The sequence below is a fragment of the Salvelinus fontinalis genome, chromosome 19 (assembly GCF_029448725.1).
Source record: "Salvelinus fontinalis isolate EN_2023a chromosome 19, ASM2944872v1, whole genome shotgun sequence".
Classification (NCBI taxonomy): Eukaryota; Metazoa; Chordata; class Actinopteri; order Salmoniformes; family Salmonidae; genus Salvelinus; species Salvelinus fontinalis.
In genome coordinates this window covers 49,511,361-49,538,078 of record NC_074683.1, presented here as the reverse complement: position 1 = coordinate 49,538,078, position 26,718 = coordinate 49,511,361, and the positions used below count along the sequence as shown (strand labels likewise).

The following is a 26,718-nucleotide window of genomic DNA, read 5'->3' as shown; positions in this document are numbered from 1 at the left end:
ATCCAGAACGCCGCAGCCCGTCTGGTGTTCAACCTTCCCAAGTTCTCTCACATCACCCCGCTCCTCCGCTCTCTCCACTGGCTTCCAGTTGAAGCTCGCATCCGCTACAAGACCATGGTGCTTGCCTACGGAGCTGTGAGGGGAACGGCACCTCAGTACCTTCAGGCTCTGATCAGGCCCTACACCCAAACAAGGGCACTGCGTTCATCCACCTCTGGCCTGCTCGCCTCCCTACCACTGAGGAAGTACAGTTCCCGCTCAGCCCAGTCAAAACTGTTCGCTGCTCTGGCACCCCAATGGTGGAACAAACTCCTTCACGACGCCAGGACAGCGGAGTCAATCACCACCTTCCGGAGACACCTGAAACCCCACCTCTTCAAGGAATACCTAGGATAAAGCAATCCTTCTGCCCCCCCCCCCCTTAAAAGATTTAGATGCACTATTGTAAAGTGGCTGTTCCACTGGATGTCATAAGGTGAATGCACCAATTTGTAAGTCGCTCTGGATAAGAGCGTCTGCTAAATGACTTAAATGTAAATGTAAACACAGAGTAATTAGCCTGATGAAGACCATCTTGGTTAGTGAAGGTAGTTTGGTTTGTCCCAGTACGTAGTTTGTCCTCCTTACCTCTCCGTAGTCGGTTGTAAGGACCAGGTCGTCGTGGGAACGGGAGCTGACAGTAGCAGGGAGGAGCAGCTCTTTGTCCCGCAGCCAAACACGGGCCCCCTGAAACACAACAGAAGATCAGGTTCTGGGAGCACAGAGGACTAGAATCCGATGCCCCCCGACCGTCAACAACCACTAGAATCCGATGACCCCGACCGTCAACAACCACTAGAATCCGATGCCCCCCGACCGTCAACAACCACTAGAATCCGATGCCCCCCGACCGTCAACAACCACTAGAATCCGATGCCCCCCGACCGTCAACAACCACTAGAATCCGATGCCCCCCGACCGTCAACAACCACTAGAATCCGATGCCCCCCGACCGTCAACAACCACTAGAATCCGATGCCCCCCGACCGTCAACAACCACTAGAATCCGATGCCCCCCGACCGTCAACAACCACTAGAATCCGATGCCCCCCGACCGTCAACAACCACTAGAATCCGATGCCCCCCGACCGTCAACAACCACTAGAATCCGATGCCCCCCGACCGTCAACAACCACTAGAATCCGATGCCCCCCGACCGTCAACAACCACTAGAATCCGATGCCCCCCGACCGTCAACAACCACTAGAATCCGATGCCCCCCGACCGTCAACAACCACTAGAATCCGATGCCCCCGACCGTCAACAACCACTAGAATCCGATGCCCCCGACCGTCAACAACCACTAGAATCCGATGCCCCCGACCGTCAACAACCACTAGAATCCGATGCCCCCCGACCGTCAACAACCACTAGAATCCGATGTCCCCCGACCGTCAACAACCACTAGAATCCGATGTCCCCCGACCGTCAACAACCACTAGAATCCGATGTCCCCGACCGTCAACAACCACTAGAATCCGATGTCCCCGACTGTCAACAACCACTAGAATCTGATGTCCCCCGACTGTCAACAACCACTAGAATCTGATGTCCCCGACTGTCAACAACCACTAGAATCTGATGTCCCCGACTGTCAACAACCACTAGAATCTGATGTCCCCGACTGTCAACAACCACTAGAATCCGATGTCCCCGACTGTCAACAACCACTAGAATCCGATGCCCCCGACCGTCAACAACCACTAGAATCCGATGTCCCCGACTGTCAACAACCACAAGAATCCGATGTCCCCAACTGTCAACAACCACTAGAATCTGATGCCCCCCGACTGTCAACAACCACTAGAATCTGTGTCAATGTCAAGGGTCACTTCAGGAGGGGAATGGCAACCCATAAACATGCCATAAGAGAAACATATAGTTTCAAATGAATTACTTAAAAATCATACAATGTGATTTTCTGGATTTTTGTTTTAGATTCGGTCTCTCACAGTTGAAGTGTACCTATGATAAAAATTACAGACCTCTACATGCTTTGTAAGTAGGAAAACCTGAAAAATCGGCAGTGTATCAAATACTTGTTCTCCCCACTGTACATGGTTTCCAGTCCTGGTTCTACAGTATAGACACCAACTTTTCAGAGAGAAAGAAATGGTTTCCAGTCCTGGTTCTACAGTACAGACACCAACATCTCAGAGAGAAAGAAATGGTTTCCAACCTGGTTCTACAGTACAGACACCAACATCTCAGAGAGAAAGAAATGGTTTCCAACCTGGTTCTACAGTACAGACACCAACATCTCAGAGAGAAAGAAATGGTTTCCAACCTGGTTCTACAGTACAGACACCAACATCTCAGAGAGAAAGAAATGGTTTCCAACCTGGTTCTACAGTACAGACACCAACATCTCAGAGAGGAACATACATGGTTACCAACCTGGTTCTACAGTACAGACACCAACATCTCAGAGAGAAAGAAATGGTTTCCAGTCCTGGTTCTACAGTACAGACACCAACATCTCAGAGAGAAAGAAATGGTTTCCAACCTGGTTCTACAGTACAGACACCAACATCTCAGAGAGAAAGAAATGGTTTCCAACCTGGTTCTACAGTACAGACACCAACATCTCAGAGAGAAAGAAATGGTTTCCAACCTGGTTCTACAGTACAGACACCAACATCTCAGAGAGAAAGAAATGGTTTCCAACCTGGTTCTACAGTACAGACACCAACATCTCAGAGAGGAACATACATGGTTACCAACCTGGTTCTACAGTACAGACACCAACATCTCAGAGAGAAAGAAATGGTTTCCAACCTGGTTCTACAGTACAGACACCAACATCTCAGAGAGAAAGAAATGGTTTCCAACCTGGTTCTACAGTACAGACACCAACATCTCAGAGAGAAAGAAATGGTTACCAACCTGGTTCTACAGTACAGACACCAACATCTCAGAGAGAAAGAAATGGTTTCCAACCTGGTTCTACAGTACAGACACCAACATCTCAGAGAGAAAGAAATGGTTTCCAACCTGGTTCTACAGTACAGACACCAACATCTCAGAGAGAAAGAAATGGTTTCCAACCTGGTTCTACAGTACAGACACCAACATCTCAGAGAGGAACATACATGGTTTCCAACCTGGTTCTACAGTACAGACACCAACATCTCAGAGAGAAAGAAATGGTTTCCAACCTGGTTCTACAGTACAGACACCAACATCTCAGAGAGAAAGAAATGGTTTCCAACCTGGTTCTACAGTACAGACACCAACATCTCAGAGAGAAACATACATGGTTTCCAACCTGGTTCTACAGTACAGACACCAACATCTCAGAGAGAAAGAAATGGTTTCCAACCTGGTTCTACAGTACAGACACCAACATCTGAGAGGAACATACATGGTTTCCAACCTGGTTCTACAGTACAGACACCAACATCTCAGAGAGGAACATAAATGGTTACCAACCTGGTTCTACAGTACAGACACCAACATCTCAGAGAGGAACATACATGGTTTCCAACCTGGTTCTACAGTACAGACACCAACATCTCAGAGAGGAACATACATGGTTTCCAACCTGGTTCTACAGTACAGACACCAACATCTGAGAGGAACATACATGGTTTCCAACCTGGTTCTACAGTACAGACACCAACATCTCAGAGAGGAACATACATGGTTTCCAACCTGGTTCTACAGTACAGACACCAACATCTGAGAGGAACATACATGGTTACCAACCTGGTTCTACAGTACAGACACCAACATCTCAGAGAGGAACATACATGGTTTCCAGTCCTGGTTCTACAGTACAGACACCAACATCTCAGAGAGAAACCATCAGCTACAAAGATAGAGTTGGTCTTCAAAGTTCATTAATAAAAAATAACAGTTTACGTGACATTTAAATACAACAGCCAACAGACTGTCACTAGTCAGTCCCTGACTCAGGTTCTGACCAGTTGGAGCAGTCCTTGACCCTGTCACATAGCACAGCCTAGTCATTAGCCATCCCGGGCTGGCAGGCAGGCTCAGAGCACAGGGCTACAGTACCACAGTGTCCACTGTGTTCTACTGAGGGAGGGATACTCTTTAACATCATGACAGAAACAGCCTACAGGGAGTGTACCTGTTCCCAGCGACCACGCAGCCTGATGTTCAAACTACCCACCAACCCATGAAGCATTGCAGCACACAGCCACAATCTCCCGTCTGTTAAAAAAACACACAGGATGGGTGGTCTGCTCTAGAGTGGCGTCAACGACCTCCCAACCAGGTTCTGACTTTCACACATGAAATATACTTATTCATGTCACTGAGGGAGAGAGGGGAATGCATGACGTTTACATTCTGTCAGGATATGTTATTGTTAGCCATCGGGGATCCTCTGGGAGGAGAAGAGACACAGTCTGGTACAACATGACAGCCGTGAGTTGGGGGAGGAGTGAGCACGTTGGGGCAGAGGTCGAGTCAGATGAAGTGAGGAAGAACATATCACTAATCTACAGATGTGTTAGGAGGGGCTCGGCACAGGAGGTCAATATGTTCCTTGTCTGCTGTATTTGGTTTGAGCTTTAATAAGACTCCATGAGTTTTACTTAGTCTTCATCAAGAACCTAACACATGTTACTGGGGAGTGAGGAAGAGGAGCCGGGTCTACAGTAACCACTAGCTGACTGGGGAGTGAGGAAGAGGAACCACTAGCTGACTGGGGAGTGAGGAAGAGGAACCACTAGCTGACTGGGGAGTGAGGAAGAGGAACCACTAGCTGACTGGGGAGTGAGGAAGAGGAACCACTAGCTGACTGGGGAGTGAGGAAGAGGAACCACTAGCTGACTGGGGAGTGAGGAAGAGGAGCCACTAGCTGACTGGGGAGTGAGGAAGAGGAGCCACTAGCTGACTGGGGAGTGAGGAAGAGGAACCACTAGCTGACTGGGGAGTGAGGAAGAGGAGCCACTAGCTGACTGGGGAGTGAGGAAGAGGAACCACTAGCTGACTGGGGAGTGAGGAAGAGGAACCACTAGCTGACTGGGGAGTGAGGAAGAGGAACCACTAGCTGACTGGGGAGTGAGGAAGAGGAGCCACTAGCTGACTGGGGAGTGAGGAAGAGGAACCACTAGCTGACTGGGGAGTGAGGAAGAGGAGCCACTAGCTGACTGGGGAGTGAGGAAGAGGAACCACTAGCTGACTGGGGAGTGAGGAAGAGGAGCCACTAGCTGACTGGGGAGTGAGGAAGAGGAACCACTAGCTGACTGGGGAGTGAGGAAGAGGAACCACTAGCTGACTGGGGAGTGAGGAAGAGGAACCACTAGCTGACTGGGGAGTGAGGAAGAGGAACCACTAGCTGACTGGGGAGTGAGGAAGAGGAGCCACTAGCTGACTGGGGAGTGAGGAAGAGGAACCACTAGCTGACTGGGGAGTGAGGAAGAGGAACCACTAGCTGACTGGGGAGTGAGGAAGAGGAACCACTAGCTGACTGGGGAGTGAGGAAGAGGAACCACTAGCTGACTGGGGAGTGAGGAAGAGGAACCACTAGCTGACTGGGGAGTGAGGAAGAGGAACCACTAGCTGACTGGGGAGTGAGGAAGAGGAACCACTAGCTGACTGGGGAGTGAGGAAGAGGAACCACTAGCTGACTGGGGAGTGAGGAAGAGGAACCACTAGCTGACTGGGGAGTGAGGAAGAGGAACCACTAGCTGACTGGGGAGTGAGGAAGAGGAACCACTAGCTGACTGGGGAGTGAGGAAGAGGAGCCACTAGCTGACTGGGGAGTGAGGAAGAGGAACCACTAGCTGACTGGGGAGTGAGGAAGAGGAACCACTAGCTGACTGGGGAGTGAGGAAGAGGAACCACTAGCTGACTGGGGAGTGAGGAAGAGGAACCACTAGCTGACTGGGGAGTGAGGAAGAGGAACCACTAGCTGACTGGGGAGTGAGGAAGAGGAGCCACTAGCTGACTGGGGAGTGAGGAAGAGGAACCACTAGCTGACTGGGGAGTGAGGAAGAGGAACCACTAGCTGACTGGGGAGTGAGGAAGAGGAACCACTAGCTGACTGGGGAGTGAGGAAGAGGAACCACTAGCTGACTGGGGAGTGAGGAAGAGGAACCACTAGCTGACTGGGGAGTGAGGAAGAGGAACCACTAGCTGACTGGGGAGTGAGGAAGAGGAACCACTAGCTGACTGGGGAGTGAGGAAGAGGAGCCACTAGCTGACTGGGGAGTGAGGAAGAGGAGCCACTAGCTGACTGGGGAGTGAGGAAGAGGAACCACTAGCTGACTGGGGAGTGAGGAAGAGGAACCACTAGCTGACTGGGGAGTGAGGAAGAGGAACCACTAGCTGACTGGGGAGTGAGGAAGAGGAACCACTAGCTGACTGGGGAGTGAGGAAGAGGAGCCACTAGCTGACTGGGGAGTGAGGAAGAGGAGCCACTAGCTGACTGGGGAGTGAGGAAGAGGAACCACTAGCTGACTGGGGAGTGAGGAAGAGGAACCACTAGCTGACTGGGGAGTGAGGAAGAGGAACCACTAGCTGACTGGGGAGTGAGGAAGAGGAGCCACTAGCTGACTGGGGAGTGAGGAAGAGGAACCACTAGCTGACTGGGGAGTGAGGAAGAGGAACCACTAGCTGACTGGGGAGTGAGGAAGAGGAACCACTAGCTGACTGGGGAGTGAGGAAGAGGAACCACTAGCTGACTGGGGAGTGAGGAAGAGGAGCCACTAGCTGACTGGGGAGTGAGGAAGAGGAACCACTAGCTGACTGGGGAGTGAGGAAGAGGAACCACTAGCTGACTGGGGAGTGAGGAAGAGGAACCACTAGCTGACTGGGGAGTGAGGAAGAGGAGCCACTAGCTGACTGGGGAGTGAGGAAGAGGAACCACTAGCTGACTGGGGAGTGAGGAAGAGGAGCCACTAGCTGACTGGGGAGTGAGGAAGAGGAACCACTAGCTGACTGGGGAGTGAGGAAGAGGAACCACTAGCTGACTGGGGAGTGAGGAAGAGGAGCCACTAGCTGACTGGGGAGTGAGGAAGAGGAACCACTAGCTGACTGGGGAGTGAGGAAGAGGAGCCGGGTCTGCAGTAACAGGAACCACCAGCTGACTGGGGAGTGAGGAAGAGGAGCCACTAGCTGACTGGGGAGTGAGGAAGAGGAACCACTAGCTGACTGGGGAGTGAGGAAGAGGAGCCACTAGCTGACTGGGGAGTGAGGAAGAGGAACCACTAGCTGACTGGGGAGTGAGGAAGAGGAGCCACTAGCTGACTGGGGAGTGAGGAAGAGGAACCACTAGCTGACTGGGGAGTGAGGAAGAGGAGCCACTAGCTGACTGGGGAGTGAGGAAGAGGAACCACTAGCTGACTGGGGAGTGAGGAAGAGGAGCCACTAGCTGACTGGGGAGTGAGGAAGAGGAACCACTAGCTGACTGGGGAGTGAGGAAGAGGAACCACTAGCTGACTGGGGAGTGAGGAAGAGGAGCCACTAGCTGACTGGGGAGTGAGGAAGAGGAACCACTAGCTGACTGGGGAGTGAGGAAGAGGAGCCACTAGCTGACTGGGGAGTGAGGAAGAGGAGCCACTAGCTGACTGGGGAGTGAGGAAGAGGAACCACTAGCTGACTGGGGAGTGAGGAAGAGGAACCACTAGCTGACTGGGGAGTGAGGAAGAGGAACCACTAGCTGACTGGGGAGTGAGGAAGAGGAACCACTAGCTGACTGGGGAGTGAGGAAGAGGAACCACTAGCTGACTGGGGAGTGAGGAAGAGGAACCACTAGCTGACTGGGGAGTGAGGAAGAGGAACCACTAGCTGACTGGGGAGTGAGGAAGAGGAACCACTAGCTGACTGGGGAGTGAGGAAGAGGAACCACTAGCTGACTGGGGAGTGAGGAAGAGGAACCACTAGCTGACTGGGGAGTGAGGAAGAGGAACCACTAGCTGACTGGGGAGTGAGGAAGAGGAGCCACTAGCTGACTGGGGAGTGAGGAAGAGGAACCACTAGCTGACTGGGGAGTGAGGAAGAGGAGCCGGGTCTGCAGTAACAGGAACCACCAGCTGACTGGGGAGTGAGGAAGAGGAGCCACTAGCTGACTGGGGAGTGAGGAAGAGGAACCACTAGCTGACTGGGGAGTGAGGAAGAGGAGCCACTAGCTGACTGGGGAGTGAGGAAGAGGAGCCACTAGCTGACTGGGGAGTGAGGAAGAGGAACCACTAGCTGACTGGGGAGTGAGGAAGAGGAACCACTAGCTGACTGGGGAGTGAGGAAGAGGAACCACTAGCTGACTGGGGAGTGAGGAAGAGGAACCACTAGCTGACTGGGGAGTGAGGAAGAGGAACCACTAGCTGACTGGGGAGTGAGGAAGAGGAACCACTAGCTGACTGGGGAGTGAGGAAGAGGAACCACTAGCTGACTGGGGAGTGAGGAAGAGGAACCACTAGCTGACTGGGGAGTGAGGAAGAGGAACCACTAGCTGACTGGGGAGTGAGGAAGAGGAACCACTAGCTGACTGGGGAGTGAGGAAGAGGAGCCACTAGCTGACTGGGGAGTGAGGAAGAGGAGCCACTAGCTGACTGGGGAGTGAGGAAAAGGAGCCGGGTCTGAATGAACAGGAACCACTAGCGGCCGTCACCTACAGGGTCTGCCCACAACTCTACATACAGTAATAATAATAAATATACAGGGCATTCAGAAAGTGTTCAGACCCCTTGACTTTTTCCACATTTTGTTACGTTACAGCCTTATTCTAAAACGGATTAAAATGATTCTCTTCCTCAAACTACACACACAATACCCCACAACAAAGCAAAAACACGTTATTTTTTGTGTGCAAATTTATTAAAAAAAACATTTACATAAGTATTTAGACCCTTTACTCAGTACTTTGTTGAAGAACTTTTGGCAGCGATTACAGCCTCAAGTCTTCTTGGGTGTGATGCTACAAGCTTGGCACACCTGTATTTGGGGAGTTTCTCCCATTCTTCTCTGCAGATCCTCTCAAGCTCCGTCAGGTTGGATGGGGAGCGTCGCTGCACAGTTATTTTCAGGTCTCTCCAGAGATGTTCTGGAGAGTGCTGCAGAGATGAGGGAGCCTTCCAGAAGGACAACCATCTCCAGAGAGGAACTCTGAAGCTCTGTCAGAGGGACCATCAGGTTCTTGGTCACCTCCCTAGAGATAATGGTGGCCAAGCTCTAGGAAGAGTCTTGGTGGTTCCAAACCTCCATTTAATAATGATGGAGGCCACTGTGTTCTTGGGGACCTTCAATGCTGCAGAAATGTTTTGGTACCCTTCCCCAGATCTGTGCCTCGACACAATCCTGTCTCTGAGCTTTACGGAAAATTCATTTGACCTCATGGCTTGGTTTTTGCTCTGACATGCACTGTCAACTGTGGGATCTTATATAGACAGGTGTGTGCCTTTCCAAATCATGTCCAATCAATTGAATTTACCACAGGTGGACTCCAATCAAGTTGAAGAAACATATCAAGGATGATCAATGGAAACAGGATGCACCTGAGCTCAATTTTGTGTCTCATAGCAAAGGGTCATGACAAGACATTGACAAATTTGATATATTAAACCAACATTGACAAAAAAAAAGACATTTTTTAAATGTAGTATTTCCCATCTTTGAATTAATACAACAAAAATGACCTAGGTAAATATTTGTTAATTTTTTATAAATTTGCAAAAATTTCTAACAACCAGTTTTTGATTTGTCATTATGGAGTAGTGTGTAGATTGACGAGGAAGATATTTTTTAAATCAATTTTAGAATAAAGCTATAACGTAATGTGTCCAGTCCTCTCCCTAGCCCATTATAGCAAACCACTGAGACTAGTTCTAGCCAACAGGTATGAAGCAAGCCAGTAGACTGGAGAGAGTCGTTTGTCCAACAGCAGAGCAGAGTCGTTTGTCCAACAGCAGAGCAGAGTCGTTTGTCCAACAGCAGAGCAGAGTCGTTTGTCCAACAGCAGAGCAGAGTCGTTTGTCCAACAGCAGAGCAGAGTCGTTTGTCCAACAGCAGAGCAGAGTCGTTTGTCCAACAGGAGAGCAGAGTCGTTTGTCCAACAGGAGAGCAGAGTCGTTTGTCCAACAGGAGAGGAGAAGTGAACAGATCTGTAAAGCCTGTGTTCTGTCAAGATGAAACAGAGTTCAACCCCAGACAAGGTTATGCCTCAGCCTCTCAGACATCAATCCTCAGGAAATATTATTAATGCAGCAAGCTAAAATATCACCCCCTGGTCTTAAGAGGTTTTAATGCAGCAAGCTGAATGTAGCAGCACCAAGGCCCAGGGGACAGAACCAGGCAGTGAGTAGACTAGAGGAGGGGGCAAGGTCAGCGGACCGCAGTGTAACTGAGGAGGAGAAGAGGAAGGCTGGGGGCAACTAAACATACTCTGTCCCATTGTCTAAATGGTTACAAGAGGTTACTATAGAAACATGGCGCTAGAGACAACACCATCATTATGATCAAACAACCATATGGACCAGAGAACAGACTGATGAATGAACGGCAACTAAATGAAATACCTTGTACAGGGGGGTTGCAGTCGAGTCACAAATCACCTAGCAACCACACCAGGTGCCATGTTGGAAGACCAGAGTCAGTCTGGTGGAAGGGGGTTTCTGGTCTAGAATCATGGTCGACTGCCCCTGCAGTTCTGTTTCGGTTGCAGTTGAACTGACGCCCGGCCCAGAAAATATCATTTCCATACACGGCAACAGAGACAACCACAGATTAATAAAATCCTAATAAAAAACACTTTAGTCACAAAACCATTGAATTAAAATAATAATATAAAATCAAAATTTGCGTCAAAAACAACAACTTTACCGTGAAATGCTGACTTAACCAACAGTGTAGGTCAAGAAGAACATATACACCAAGTAGACTAAATAAAAAGTAACACAATAAGAATAACGAGGCTATATACTGGTGGCACCGGTACCTAGTCAGCGTGCAGGGCTAGTTGAGGTAATCTGTACATGTAGGTGGGGGAGAAGTGACTATGTATAGGTAACAAACAGCGAGTAGCAGCAGTGTACATCAGTCAATGTAAATTGTCCGGTGGCGATTTTATGAATTGTTCAGCAGTCTTACGGCTTGGGTATATAATATAGTATAATGGATAATTGGGGGTAGAAGCTGTTGAGGAGCCCTTTGGTCCTAGACTTGGCGCTCCGGTACCGCTTGCCGTGAGGTAGCAGAGAAAACAGTCTATAACTTGGGTGACTGGACTCTGACAATTTTATGTGCTTTCCTCTGACACGCCTATTATAGATGTCCTGGATGGGAGGAAGCTTGGCACCATTGATGTACTGGGCCGTTCGCACTACCCTCTGTAAAGCCTTGCGGTCAGATGCCGAGCAGTTGTCATACCAGGCGGTGATGCAACCGGTCAGCATGCTCTCGATGGTGCAGCTGTAGAGGATCTGGGGACCCATGTAAATCTTTTCTTTCTCCTGAGGGGTAAAAGGTTTTGTCGTACCCTCTTCACGACTGTCTTGGTGTGTTTGGACCATGATAGTTCGTTGGTGATGTGGACACCAAGGAACTTGAAACTCTCAACCTGCTCCACTACAGCACCGTCGATGTTACGTTGAGGGAGAGGTTGTTGTCCTGGCACCACATCACCAGGTCTCTCCTATAGGCTGTCTCATTGTTGTCAGTGATCAGGCCTACCTACCACTGTTGTGTCATCAGCAAACTTAATGGTGTTGGAGTTGTGTTTGCCCACGCAGTCGTGGGTGAACAGGGAAAACAGGAGGGGACTAAGTACACACCCCTGAGGTGCCCCAGCATTAAGGATCAGCGTGGCAGACGTGTTGTTGCTTACTCTTATCACCTGGGGGCACCTGGGGCCTGAGGCCCGTCAGGAAGTCCAGGATCCAGTTGCAGAGGTAGGTGTTTAGTCCCGGGGTCCTTAGCTTAGTGATGAGCTTTGTGGGCACTATGGTGTTGAACACTGAGGTGTAGTCGATGAACAGCATTCTCACATAGGTGTTACTTTTGTCCAGGTGGGAAAGGGCAGGGTGGAGTGCAATAGAGATTGCATTATCTGTGGATCTGTTGGGGCGGTATGCAAATTGGAGTGGGTCTAGGGTTTCTGGGATAATGGTGTTGATGTGAGCCATGACCAGCCTTTCAAAGCACTTCATGGCTACAGACGTGAGTGCCATGGGGCGGTAATCATTAGGCAGGTTACCTTCGCTTCCTTGGGCACAGGGACTATGGAGGTCTGCTTTAAATATGTAGGTATTACAGACTCGGTCAGGGAGAGGTTGAAAATGTCAGTGAAGACACTTGACACCGTGCATGCTTTGAGTACACGTCCTAGTAATCCGTCTGGCCCCCACGGCTTTGTGAATGTTGACCTGTATAAAAGTTTTGTTCACATTGGCTACCGAGAGCGTTATCGCAGTCATCTAGAATAGCTGATGCTCTCGTGCACTCTTCAGTGATGCTTGCTTCGAAGCGAGCATAAAAGGCATTTAGCTCGTCTGGTTGGCTCGCGTCACTGGGCAGCTCGCATCTGGGTTTCCCTTTGTAGTCCGTAATAGTTTTCAAGCCCTGCCACATCCGACGAGCGTCAGAGCCGGTGTAGTAGGATTCAATCTTAATCCTGTATTGACGCTTGGCTTGTTTGATGGTTCGTCTGAGGGCATAGTGGGATTTCTTATAAGCGTCTGGATTAGTCTCCACGCTCCTTGAAAGTGGCAGCTCTAGCTTTTAGCTCAATGCGGATGTTGCCTGTAATCCATGGCTTCTGGTTGGGGTATGTACGTCCAGTCACTGTGGGGACGACGTCATCAATGCACTTATTGATAAAGCCAGTGACTGATGTGGTGTACTCCTCAATGCCATTGGAAGAATCCCGGAACATGTTCCAGTCTGTGCTAGCAAAACAGTCCTGTAGTGTAGCATCCGCATCATCTGACCACTTCCATATTGAGCGAGTCACTGGTACTTCCTGCTTTAGTTTTAGCTTATAAGCAGGAATCAGGAGGAATTATGGTCAGATTTGCCAAATTGAGGGCGAGGGAGAGCTTTGTATGCATCTCTGTGTGTGGAGTAAAGGTGGTCTAGGATTCTTTCCCCCCCTGGTTGCACATGTGACATGCTGATAAAAATTTGGTAAAACTTATTTAAATTAGCCTGTATTAAAGTCCCCGGCCACTAGGAGCGCCACGTCTGGGTGAGCATTTTCTTCTTTGCTTACGGCCTTATAGAGTGGTTTGAGAGCGGTCTTAGTGCAAGCTTCGCTTTGTGGTGGCAAATAGACGGCTACGAATAGTGTGGTCTACAGCTTATCATATGGTACTCTACCTCAGGCGAGCTATACCTCGAGACTTCTTTAATATTAGACATCACGCACCAGCTGTTATTGACAAAAAGACAACCCCACCCCTCGTCTTACCAGAGGTAGCGTCTCTGTTCTGCCGGTGCTAGCGCTATACTGTCCGTATCGTCGTTCAGCCACGTCTCGGTGAAACATAAGATGTTACAGTTTTTGATTTCCCGTTGGTTGGATAATCTTAATCGTAGGTCATCAATTTTATTTTCCAATGATTGCACATTAGCAAGGAGAATGGAAGGCATTGGGAGTTTACTCGTTTGCCTCCGGATTCTCAGAAGGATCCCCGATCTGCGTCCCCTTTTCCGGCATCTTTTCTTCACGCAAAAGCCGTGGATCTGGGCCTGTTCCAGTGAAAGCAAGATATCCTTCTAGTCAGACTCGTTAAAGTTATTTTCGGTCATAACAGACGGTAGCAGCAACATTATGTATACAATAAGTTAAAAAAATAAGTTACACAAAACACAATATTTTTTACAAAAATAGCACAATTGGTTTGGAGAACAGCCTTGTTCTTCGGCGCCATCTTCAATACTAGTGTGAGAAATAACAAAAAATATATATACATACATACTGCAAAGACGCTTAGGAGCCAGAAACAGAGCAGCCATGTGTATCGGCGCCATCTTGCTGATGAGAAGGATATGCTACAACGTCCAAAGAGGTAACTTTAGGCTGCTACTTTATAATCTGAACAGTGTTGATTTGTAATTAGAATGACTGGGAGGAAACGCATGTTACCGCAATTAGCCTAGCTTCGCTGCTCACTAACTTCTCTACTCGCTAGCTTCTCTACTCGCATGTCGCCTCAATTAGCCTAGCTGCTCGTTAACTAGCTAGCTTCTCTATTCTGTTTGATGCAGTCAAGACAGGTACTATTTATTCAGATGGGATGATTGACAAACTTCTAGCTTCCATGTTATTTAGCTAGCGTGAGTCGGCATGGTTTCTGCTGTCCCGCTCTCCCTCTGCAACCAGTGTCAGTCACTCACTCACTTGTTAAATCCACTTCAATCAGTGTAGATGAAGGGGAGGAAATAGGCTAAAGAATATACTTATCCTCTGCAGCAGAGGAAACTCTGGGTCTTCCTTTCCTGTGGCGGTCCTCATGAGTGACAGTTTCATCATCATCATTTTTTTTGCCACTGCACTTGAATAAACGTTCAAAAGTTCTTGACATTTTCCAGATTGACTGACCTTCATGTCTTAAAGTAATGATGGACTGTCGTTTCTCTTTGCTTATTTGAGCTGTTCTTGCCATAATATGGACTTGATCTTTTACCAAATAGAGCCATCTTCTGTATACCACCCCTACCTTGTCACAACATAACTGATTGGCTCAAAGGCATTAAGAACAGAAATTCCACAAATTAACTAATTAAATTCCACAAAACACACCTGTTAATTGAAATAATGTCCAGGTGACTACCTCATGAAGCAAAGAGTGAGCAAAGCTGTCATCAAGGCAAAAAGTGGCTACTTTGAAGAATCTCAAATATATTTTGATTTGTTTAACACTTTTTTTGGTTACTACATGATTCCATATGTGTTATTTCATAGTTTGATGTCTTCACTATTATTCTACAATGTAGAAAATAGTCAAAAGAAAATAAAAACCCTTGAATGAGTCGGTGTCCAAACTTTTGACTGGTACTATAAATATTTTATTATTACAGTGACTGTGGTCATTTGGCTGACTAATAACCATCATCCACAACCGTCACAGCCCTACACAAACACCCGTTCTTCTTTCTCCGTGTAGAGATAATGCTGTGCAGGGCTACCTATTCAAACGTAACTATTTCTTTGGTACTACTTTTATTTATGACTTATTGTGGGATCAGTCTGGCTGCAGAGGAACAGATGATGACTTCAGGATGTCCTCTATAGGAGATCAGTCTGGCTGCAGAGGAACAGATGATGACTTCAGGATGTCCTCTATAGGAGATCAGTCTGGCTGCAGAGGAACAGATGATGACTTCAGGATGTCCTCTATAGGAGATCAGTCTGGCTGCAGAGGAACAGATGATGACTTCAGGATGTCCTCTATAGGAGATCAGTCTGGCTGCAGAGGAACAGATGATGACTTCGAGGATAACCCAGCCTAACAGCAGTATGTTCCCCAGGCCACACAGCTTAGAGGATAACCCAGCCTAACAGCAGTATGTTCCCCAGACCACACAGTCTAGAGGATAACCCAGCCTAACAGCAGTATGTTCCCCAGACCACACAGTCTAGAGGATAACCCAGCCTAACAGCAGTATGTTCCCCAGGCCACACAGCTTAGAGGATAACCCAGCCTAACAGCAGTATGTTCCCCGGGCCACACAGCTTAGAGGATAACCCAGCCTAACAGCAGTATGTTCCCCAGACCACACAGCTTAGAGGATAACCCAGCCTAACAGCAGTATGTTCCCCAGACCACACAGCTTAGAGGATAACCCAGCCTAACAGCAGTATGTTCCCCGGGCCACACAGCTTAGAGGATAACCCAGCCTAACAGCAGTATGTTCCCCGGACCACACAGCCTAGAGGATAACCCAGCCTAACAGCAGTATGTTCCCCGGGCCACACAGCTTAGAGGATAACCCAGCCTAACAGCAGTATGTTCCCCAGACCACACAGCTTAGAGGATAACCCAGCCTAACAGCAGTATGTTCCCCAGGCCACACAGCTTAGAGGATAACCCAGCCTAACAGCAGTATGTTCCCCAGGCCACACAGCTTAGAGGATAACCCAGCCTAACAGCAGTATGTTCCCCAGACCACACAGCTTAGAGGATAACCCAGCCTAACAGCAGTATGTTCCCCAGGCCACACAGCTTAGAGGATAACCCAGCCTAACAGCAGTATGTTCCCCGGGCCACACAGCTTCGAGGATAACCCAGCCTAACAGCAGTATGTTCCCCAGGCCACACAGCTTAGAGGATAACCCAGCCTAACAGCAGTATGTTCCCCAGACCACACAGCTTAGAGGATAACCCAGCCTAACAGCAGTATGTTCCCCAGGCCACACAGCTTAGAGGATAACCCAGCCTAACAGCAGTATGTTCCCCGGGCCACACAGCTTCGAGGATAACCCAGCCTAACAGCAGTATGTTCCCCGGGCCACACAGCTTCGAGGATAACCCAGCCTAACAGCAGTATGTTCCCCAGACCACACAGCCTAGAGGATAACCCAGCCTAACAGCAGTATGTTCCCCAGGCCACACAGCTTAGAGGATAACCCAGCCTAACAGCAGTATGTTCCCCAGGCCACACAGCTGCATATCAGGGTCCAAAAGAGCATAACTAAACTAATTTGTCTCTGTTTACGTCTATGCTCCTTTAAGAGGACATGTAATACCAAAATGGGACAGTGGCCAATGAGGCCTCATCTTTTAGTCATCTCTGCATTCCACTGAGTCACAGTGAGGGAGTTTACATGGAATGCTATTCTTTAACTAACTCCCTTCACTAGTTGGATCCCAGATTGATTAAATCTAGCCTGGTTGTTTAATAGGGCTAGGGTTATCACACTTGTCGTGTTGCAGGTTTAAGGCTGGTTTACAGCTGGTCTTTCGACAGGTCTGTAGAGTCCTTCGAGTCATAAGTAACTAGGTATGCCTCTAAAGTAATGATATCGTGGCTATATACACAGGGTGCCAGGCTATATACACAGGGTACCAGGCTATATACACAGGGTGCCAGGCTATATACACAGGGTGCCAGTACTGAGTAACAATATCTTGGCTATATATACACAGGGTGCCAGGCTATATACACAGGGTACCAGGCTATATACACAGGGTGCCAGTACTGAGTAACAATATCTTGGCTATATATACACAGGCTGCCAGGCTATAAACACAGGGTGCCAGGCTATATACACAGGGTGCCAGGCTATATACACAGGGTGCCAGGCTATATACACAGGGTGCCAGTACTGAGTAACAATATCTTGGCTATATATACACAGGCTGCCAGGCTATATACACAGGCTGCCAGACTATATACACAGGGTGCCAGGCTATATACACAGGGTGCCAGTACTGAGTAACAATATCTTAGCTATATATACACAGGCTGCCAGGCTATATACACAGGGTGCCAGGCTATATACACAGGGTACCAGTACTGAGTAACAATATCTTAGCTATATATACACACAGGCTGCCAGGCTATATACACAGGGTGCCAGGCTATATACACAGGGTACCAGTACTGAGTAACAATATCTTAGCTATATATACACACAGGCTGCCAGGCTATATACACAGGGTGCCAGGCTATATACACAGGGTGCCAGTACTGAGTAACAATATCTTAGCTATATATACACACAGGCTGCCAGGCTATATACACAGGGTGCCAGGCTATATACACAGGGTGCCAGTACTGAGTAACAATATCTTAGCTATATATACACACAGGCTGCCAGGCTATATACACAGGGTGCCAGGCTATATACACAGGGTACCAGTTCGAGTGGATGTGTAGGGGCACCAGGGTATATACACAGGGTACCAGTACGAGTGGATGTGTAGGGGCACCAGGTAATTGAGGTAGATATATACATATGGTAGGGATCAAGCGACTAGGCAGCAGGATATATATTAAACAGGAGTAACAGCGTGTGACGAGTCAGAAGAAGAGTAACATGTGGCTGTAAACTTGTGATCCCGATCGACAGACCGTCCAGCTGCGTCCTGTGTACCTCAACTACCGTGCACCCCTTCACATTGACTCGTCACTGGTACTCATACGTAGCCTCGCTGTTGTTATTTATTGTGTTACTATTTTACATTTTTTTGTTCGTTCATTTCCTTACTTTTTACCTCTGCATTGTTGGGAAAGGGCTCATAAGTAATTTGACGGTAAAAGTCTACATTCTGCGCTGAGAAATAAGGTTTGATTAGTGGTCGAGCAGAGCAGCGTGCTGGGGACTGCTGTGACTGACTGAAAAGAGGATATCCTGCACCAACTACTGACACGAAGTTGAGGAACACATCTACTCCTTGAGAAATAACCAGTAATAATTTGACTTTACAGGCGAAAAGGGGCCGCTAAAAAACATTTATTAATTAAGCCACTCAAACTGCTGGACATTAGTGTCCACTGCTCGTAAAAGATGTAACAAAGACGGTCTCGCCTCCTACAATCACTTTGGAAATAAACTATGTTTTGGAGCCGCCACAACGACCCAAAAATATAACATGTAGAGACTTTGACTTACCTCTACAAAGAAGGAATCCATTTAAAATAAATGATCCTCCAAAAAACTCTTCTGATCTTAGATTCCAGGTCCCACAGCGGAGCTGAGGACGAAGATGTATTTCCCGATGCTTTCCATTCGCGAGCGGAGCTCAAGATGAGAGACGTTTCCTTCGCACTCTTTCTTCTCAAAACGGGAATAGACACCAAGGAACTCCTATTAGCGTCCCAGTCAGAAATCAGTTGTAAACGGGGTTTAAAACACGTCAACACAAATTTACACACCGTCCGTCTGTTTGACTCGTGTAGTGTGTCCGGTATGAATGAGCCCGGTATATGGAGCTCTATCACTGAAGGCGGAGCTTGAAACCGTAGACTCGCCCATGGACCACGCCCGTATTGGAACAATGTAACAGCAGCGTATATTTAATGAACTAATGATGATGCATTTGTTATCATTTTCATTTAAATTATTAGTAGTTCAGTACACTATATATACAACAGTATGTGGATACCCCTTCAAATGAGTGGATTCATCCATTTCAGCCACACCCATTGCTGACAGGTGTATAAAATCGAGCACACGGCCATGCAATCTCCATAGACAAGTATTGTCAATAGAATGGCCTTACTGAAGAGCTCAGTGACTTTTAACGTGGCACTGTCATAGGATGCCACCTTTCCAACAAGTCAGTTCATCACATTTCTGCCCTGCTAGAGCTGCTATTGTGAAGTGGAAATGTCTAGGAGCAACAACGGCCCAGTCGTCAAGTGGTAGGCCACACAAGCTCACAGAACGGGACTACTGAGTGCTAAAGCGCGTAAAAAAAAAAAAAAGAAGAATTGTCTGTCCTCAGTTGCAACATTCACTACCGAGTTCCAAACTGCCTCTGGAAGCAACGTCAGCACAATAACTGTTGGTCGGGAGCTTCATGAAATGGTTTTCCATGGCAGAGCAGCCGCGCACAAGCCTAAGATCACCATGCACAATGCCAGGCATCGGCTGGAGTGGCAACAGTTTGTGGAAGGCCCTTTCCTGTTTCAGCATGACAATGCCCCCGTGCACAAAGCAAGGTCCATACAGAAATGGTTTGTCGAGATCGGTGTGGAAGAACTTGACTGGCCTGCACAGGGCCCTGACCTCTGCCCCATCGAACACTTTGGGGATGAATTGGAACTAGGACTGCGAGCCGGACCTAATCACCCAACATTAGTGCCGACCTCACTAATAGTCTTGTGGCTGAATGGAAGCAAGTCCCCGCAGAAATGTTCCAACATCTAGTGGAAAGCCTTCCCAGAAGAGTGGAGGCTGTTATAGCAGCAATGTTCCAACATCTAGTGGAAAGCCTTCCCAGAAGAGTGGAGGCTGTTATAGCAGCAATGTTCCAACATCTAGTGGAAAGCCTTCCCAGAAGAGTGGAGGCTGTTATAGCAGAAAAGGGGGGACCAACTCCATATTAATGACTTCCCAGAAGAGTGGAGGCTGTTATAGCAGCAAAGGGGGGACCAACTCCATATTAAAGCCCATGATTTTGGATGAGATGTTCGATTAGCAAGTGTCCACTAGACTACATGTAAAACCTACACTGAGATTGTACTCTGGATGCTCCAACACCATATTAACTGTCTGCTCATTGTCATGTTGTCATGCTCATTGTCATGTTGTCATGCTCATTGTCATGTTGTCATGCTCATTGTCATGTTGTCATGCTCATTGCATGTGATTTATAGTGAATATTGACTGAAATAACCTGTGCTGACCTGTGTGCTGCGGTGGGGATGTATTTTTTTTTTTGTATTTAAAAAAAAAAAAATTGTATCCCATTTTCTCCCCAATTTTCGTGGTATCCAATCGCTAGTAATTACTATCTTGTCTCATCGCTACAACTCCCGTACGGGCTCGGGAGAGACGAAGGTCGAAAGCCATGCGTCCTCCGAAGCACAACCCAACCAGCCGCACTGCTTCTTTAACACAGCGCGCCTCCAACCCGGAAGCCAGCCGCACCAATGTGTCGGAGGAAACACCGTGCACCTGGCCCCCTTGGTTGGCTCGCACTGTGCCCAGCCCGCCACAGGAGTCGCTGGAACGCGATGAGACAAGGATATCCCTACCGGCCAAACCCTCCCTAACCCGGACGACGCTATGCCAATTGTGCGTCGCGCCACGGACCTCCCGGTCGCGGCCGGCTGCGACAGAGCCTGGGCGCGAACCCAGAGACTCTGGTGGCGCAGTTAGCACTGCAATGCAGTGCCCTAGACCACTGCGCCACCCGGGAGGCCCTGTGAATAAGAATTTTAAACAGGTGAACACTAGCAAGGAGGAACATCAGGATGTGTACTCAGAGCATGCACAGACCAGCTGGCAAGTGTCTTCACAGACATTTTCAACATGTCCTTGTCCCAGTCTGTAATCCCAACATGTTTCAAGCAGACCAGCATAGTCTCTGGGTCCAAGAACACCAGGGTAACCTGCCTAAACAACTATCTTCCCGTAGCACTCACATCTGTAGCCATGAAATATTTGCGCCACCCGGGAGAACCTGCGGGTGGGGATGTTGTTGGCAAAACACCAAGTCGCCAGATAAGCTGCTTTTCGATCATAATAGATGGAGGCAGAGACTCAGAGAGAAATTCATTTTCTACTTATCTTGGGTACTAACGGGATTTGATAGCTGATCGTTTGTTGACGGGGTATCTGGGTATTAACGGGATTTGATAACAGGCCGGGTTTACAGACCAGGTCTATTATAATACAGGCCAGGTCTATTATAATACAGGCCAGGTCTAGTATAATACAGACCAGGTCTATTATAATACAGACCAGGACTATTATAATACAGGCCAGGTCTATTATATTACAGGCCAGGTCTACAGGCCAGGTCTAGTATAATACAGACCAGGACTATTATAATACAGGCCAGGTCTATTACAATACAGGCCAGGTCTACAGGCCAGGTATGGTATAATACAGTCCAGGTATATTATAATAAAGAAAATGTCTATTTGAATACAGACCAGGTCTATTATAATACAGGCCGGGTTTACAGACCAGGTCTATTATAATACAGGCCATGTCTATTATTATACTGGAAAGGTATATTATCATACAGCCCAGGTCTATTTTAATACAGGCCAGGTAAATTATAATACAGGCCAGGTCCATTATAATACAGACCAGGTCTACAGGCCAGGTGTGTTATAATCTAGAATAATACAGGCCAGATCTATTATAAAACAGACCAGATCAATTATAATACAGGTCAGGTCTGGTATAATTCAGGCCAGGTCTATTAAAATACAGACCAGGTCTATTATAATACAGGTCAGGTCTATTATATTACCGGCCAGGTCTGGTATAATTCAGGCCAGGTCTATTATAATACAGACCAGGTCTATAATAATACAGAGCAGGTCTACAGGCCAGGTCTAGTCTAATACAGGCCAGGTCTAGTATAATACAGGCCAGGTCTATTATAATACAGACCCGGTCTATTATACAACAGACCATGTCTACAGGCCAGGTCTATTATAATACAGGCCAGGTCTATTATAATACAGACCAGGTATATTATAATACAGGTCAGGTCTATTATATTACCGGCCAGGTCTGGTATAATTCAGGCCAGGTCTATTAAAATACAGACCAGGTCAATTATAATACAGACCAGGTCTACAGGCCATGTCTAGTATTATGCAGGCCAGGTCTATTATAATACATGCCAGGAATACAGGCCAGGTCTAGTATAATACAGGCCAGGTCTATTATAATACAGACCCAGTCTATTATACAACAGACCATGTCTACAGGCCAGGTCTATTATAATACAGGCCAGGTCTATTATAATACAGACCAGGTATATTATAATACAGGTCAGATCTATTATAATACAGGCCAGGTCTAGTATAATACAGGCCAGGTCTATTATAATACAGACTAGAACTATTATAATACAGGCCAGGTCTATTATAATACAGACTAGAACTATTATAATACAGACCAGGTCTATTATAATACAGACCATGTCTACAGGCCAGGTCTATTATAATACAGGCCAGGTCTATTATAATACAGACTAGAACTATTATAATACAGACCAGGTCTATTATAATACAGACCATGTCTACAGGCCAGTTCTAGTATAATACAGGCCAGGTCTATTATAATACAGACTAGAACTATTATAATACAGGCCAGGTCTATTATAATACAGACTAGAACTATTATAATACAGACCAGGTCTATTATAATACAGACCATGTCTACAGGCCAGGTCTAGTATAATACAGGTCAGGTCATTTTTAATACAGACCAGGTCTAATATAATACAGGCCGGGTTTACAGGCCAGGTCTATTATAATACAGACCAGGTCTATTATAATACAGACCAGGTCTATTATTATACAGGCCAGATCTATTATTATACAGGCCATGTCTACATGCCAGGTCTAGTATAATACAAGCCAGATCTATTATAATACAGATCAGCTCTATTATAATACAGGCCAGGTCTATTATAATACTGGCCAGGTTTAGTATAATACAGGCCAGGTCTATTATTATACAGGCCAGGTCTATTACAATACAGGTCAGGTCTACAAGCCAGGTCTAGTATAATATAGTCCAGGTATATTATAATAAAGAACATGTCTATTTGAATACAGGCCAGGTCTATTATAATACAGGGCAGGTCTACAGGCCAGGTCTATTATAATACATGCAAGGTCTATTGTAATACAGACCAGGTCTATTATAATACAGACAAGGTTTATTATAATACAGGCCAGGTATATTATAATACAGGTCAGGTCTATTATAATACAGGCCAGGTCTGTTATAATACAGACAGGTCTATTATAATACAGGCTAGGTCTATTATAATACAGGCCAGGTCTATTATAATACAGACCAGGTCTAATATAATACAGGCCAGGTCCATTATAATACAGGTCAGGTCTACAGGCCAGGTCTAGTAGAATACAGGCCAGGTCTATTATAAAACAGACCAGGTTTATTATAATACAGGCCAGGTCTATTATAATACAGCACAGGTGTGTTATAATAGAGACAGGTCTGTTATAATACAGGGCATTTCTATTATAATACAGGCCAGGTCTACAGGCCAGGTCTAGTATAATACAGGTCAGGTCTATTATAATACAGGCCAGGTCTATTATAATACAGGCCAGGTCTAAAATAATACAGGCAAGTTCTATTATAATACAGGCTAGGTCTATTATAATACTGGCCAGATGTACAGGCCAGGTATAGTATCATCCATGCTGGCTTAATATAATACAGGCCAGGTCTATTATAATACAGACCAGGTCTAGTATAATACAGGCCAGGTCTATTATAATACAGGCAAGGTCGAGTATAATACAGGCCAGGTCTATTATAATACAGGCCAGAACTATTATAATACAGGCCAGGTCTATTATATTACAAGCCAGGTCTATTATAATACAGGCCAGGTCTATTATAATACAGGGCAGGTCTTTCATAATACAGACCAGGTCTATTATAATACAGACCAGGTCTACAGGCCTGGTCTATTATAATACAGGCCAGAACTATTATAATACAGGCCAGGTCTATTATATTACAAGCCAGGTCTATTGTAATACAGGCCAGGTCTGGTATAATACAAGTCAGGTAATTTATAATACAGACCAGGTCTATTATAATACAGGCCGGGTTTACAGGCCAGGTCTATTATAATACAGACCAGGTATATTATAATACAAGTCAGGTCTATTATAATACAGGCCAGGTCTAATGTAATACAGTCCAGGTCTGTTATAATACAGGCCAGGTCCATTATAATACAGGTCAGGTCTACAGGCCAGGTCTAGTATAATACAGGTCAGGTCATTTATAATACAGACCAGGTCTATTATAATACAGGCCGGGTCTATTATAATACAGGCCAGGTCTATTATAATACAGACCAGGTCTATTATAATACAGGCCGGGTCTATTATAATACAGGCCAGGTCTATTATAATACAGACCAGGTATATTATAATACAGACCAGGTATATTATAATACAGGCCAGGTCTAGTATAATACAGGTCAGGTCTATTATAATACAGGCCAGGTCTAGTATAATACAGGCCAGGTCTATTATAATACAGACCAGGTATATTATAATACAGGTCAGGTCTATTATAATACAGGCCAGGTCTAGTATAATACAGGCCAGGTCTAGTATAATACAGGCCAGGTCTAGTATAATACAGGCCAGGTCTTTTATAATACAGCCCAGGTCTGTTATAATACAGACCAGGTCTATTATAATACAGGCCAGGTCTATTATAATACAGGCCTGGTCCATTATAATACAGGCCAGGTCTATTATAATACAGACCAGGTCTACAGGCCAGGTATAGTATAATACAGGCCAGTTCTAGTATAATACAGGCCAAGTCTAGTATAATACAGGCCAGGTCTATTATAATACAGACCAGGTCTAGTATAATACAGGTCAGGTCTAGTATAATACATGTCAGGTCTATTATAATACAGGCCAGGTCTATTATAAAGCAGGCCAGGTCTACAGGTCAGTTATAGTATAATACAGGCCAGGTCTAATATAATACAGGCCAGGTCTATTAAAATACAGGCCAGGTCTACAGGCCAGGTCTAGTAAAATACAGGCCCGGTCTAATATAATACAGACCAGAACTATTATAATACAGGCCAGATCTATTATATTAACGGCCAGGTCTACAGGCCAGGTCAGGTATAATTCAGGCCAGGTCTATTAAAATACAGACCTGGTCAATTATAATACAGACCAGGTCTACAGGCCAGGTCTAGTATAATACAGCTCAGGTCTATTATAATACGGACCAGGTCTATTATTATACAGGCCAGATCTATTATTATACAGGCCAGGTCTTTTATAATACAGACCAGGTCTATTATTATACAGGCCAGATCTATGATTATACAGGCCAGGTCTAGTATAATACAGGCCAGGTCTATTATAATACAGACTAGAACTATTATAATACAGGCCAGGTCTATTATAATACAGACAAGAACTATTATAATACAGACCAGGTCTATTATATTACAGGCCAAGTCTACAGGCCAGGTCTATTATAATACAGGCCAGGTCTAGTATAATACATTCCAGGTCTATTATAATACAGACTAGAACTATTATAATACAGGCCAGGTCTATTATAATACAGACTAGAACTATTATAATACAGACCAGGTCTATTATAATACAGACCATGTCTACAGGCCAGGTCTATTATAATACAGGCCAGGTCTATTATAATACAGACTAGAACTATTATAATACAGACCAGGTCTATTATAATACAGACCATGTCTACAGGCCAGGTCTAGTATAATACAGGCCAGGTCTATTATAATACAGACTAGAACTATTATAATACAGGCCAGGTCTATTATAATACAGACTAGAACTATTATAATACAGACCATGTCTACAGGCCAGGTCTAGTATAATACAGGTCAGGTCATTTTTAATACAGACCAGGTCTAATATAATACAGGCCGGGTTTACAGGCCAGGTCTATTATAATACAGACCAGGTCTATTATAATACAGACCAGGTCTATTATTATACAGGCCAGATCTATTATTATACAGGCCATGTCTACATGCCAGGTCTAGTATAATACAAGCCAGATCTATTATAATACAGATCAGCTCTATTATAATACAGGCCAGGTCTATTATAATACTGGCCAGGTTTAGTATAATACAGGCCAGGTCTATTATTATACAGGCCAGGTCTATTACAATACAGGTCAGGTCTACAGGCCAGGTCTAGTATAATATAGTCCAGGTATATTATAATAAAGAACATGTCTATTTGAATACAGGCCAGGTCTATTATAATACAGGGCAGGTCTACAGGCCAGGTCTATTATAATACATGCAAGGTCTATTGTAATACAGACCAGGTATATTGTAATACAGACCAGGTCTATTATAATACAGACAAGGTTTATTATAATACAGGCCAGGTATATTATAATACAGGTCAGGTCTATTATAATACAGGCCAGGTCTGTTATAATACAGACAGGTCTATTATAATACAGGCTAGGTCTATTATAATACAGGCCAGGTCTGCAGGCCAGGTCTATTATAATACAGGCCAGGTCTGTTATAATACAGGCCAGGTCTA

The 26,718-nt window shown here is 46.2% G+C and overlaps 1 protein-coding gene across 1 annotated transcript in view; it reads right to left on the bottom strand.

Moving 5' to 3' along the window:
• myo10l3 (myosin X, like 3) overlaps window positions 1-19,736 on the bottom strand; it is a 206,928-nt gene extending 187,192 nt beyond the window's left edge. The window contains exons 1-2 of the mRNA XM_055871886.1: window positions 18,566-19,736; window positions 628-726 (exon numbers count right to left, since the gene is read on the bottom strand). Of these exons, the coding sequence (XP_055727861.1) occupies window positions 628-726; window positions 18,566-18,586 (120 nt within the window). The 5' untranslated portion in view covers window positions 18,587-19,736. The remainder of the gene's footprint in view (window positions 1-627; window positions 727-18,565) is intronic.
• Between the last annotated feature and the right edge of the window lie 6,982 nt (window positions 19,737-26,718).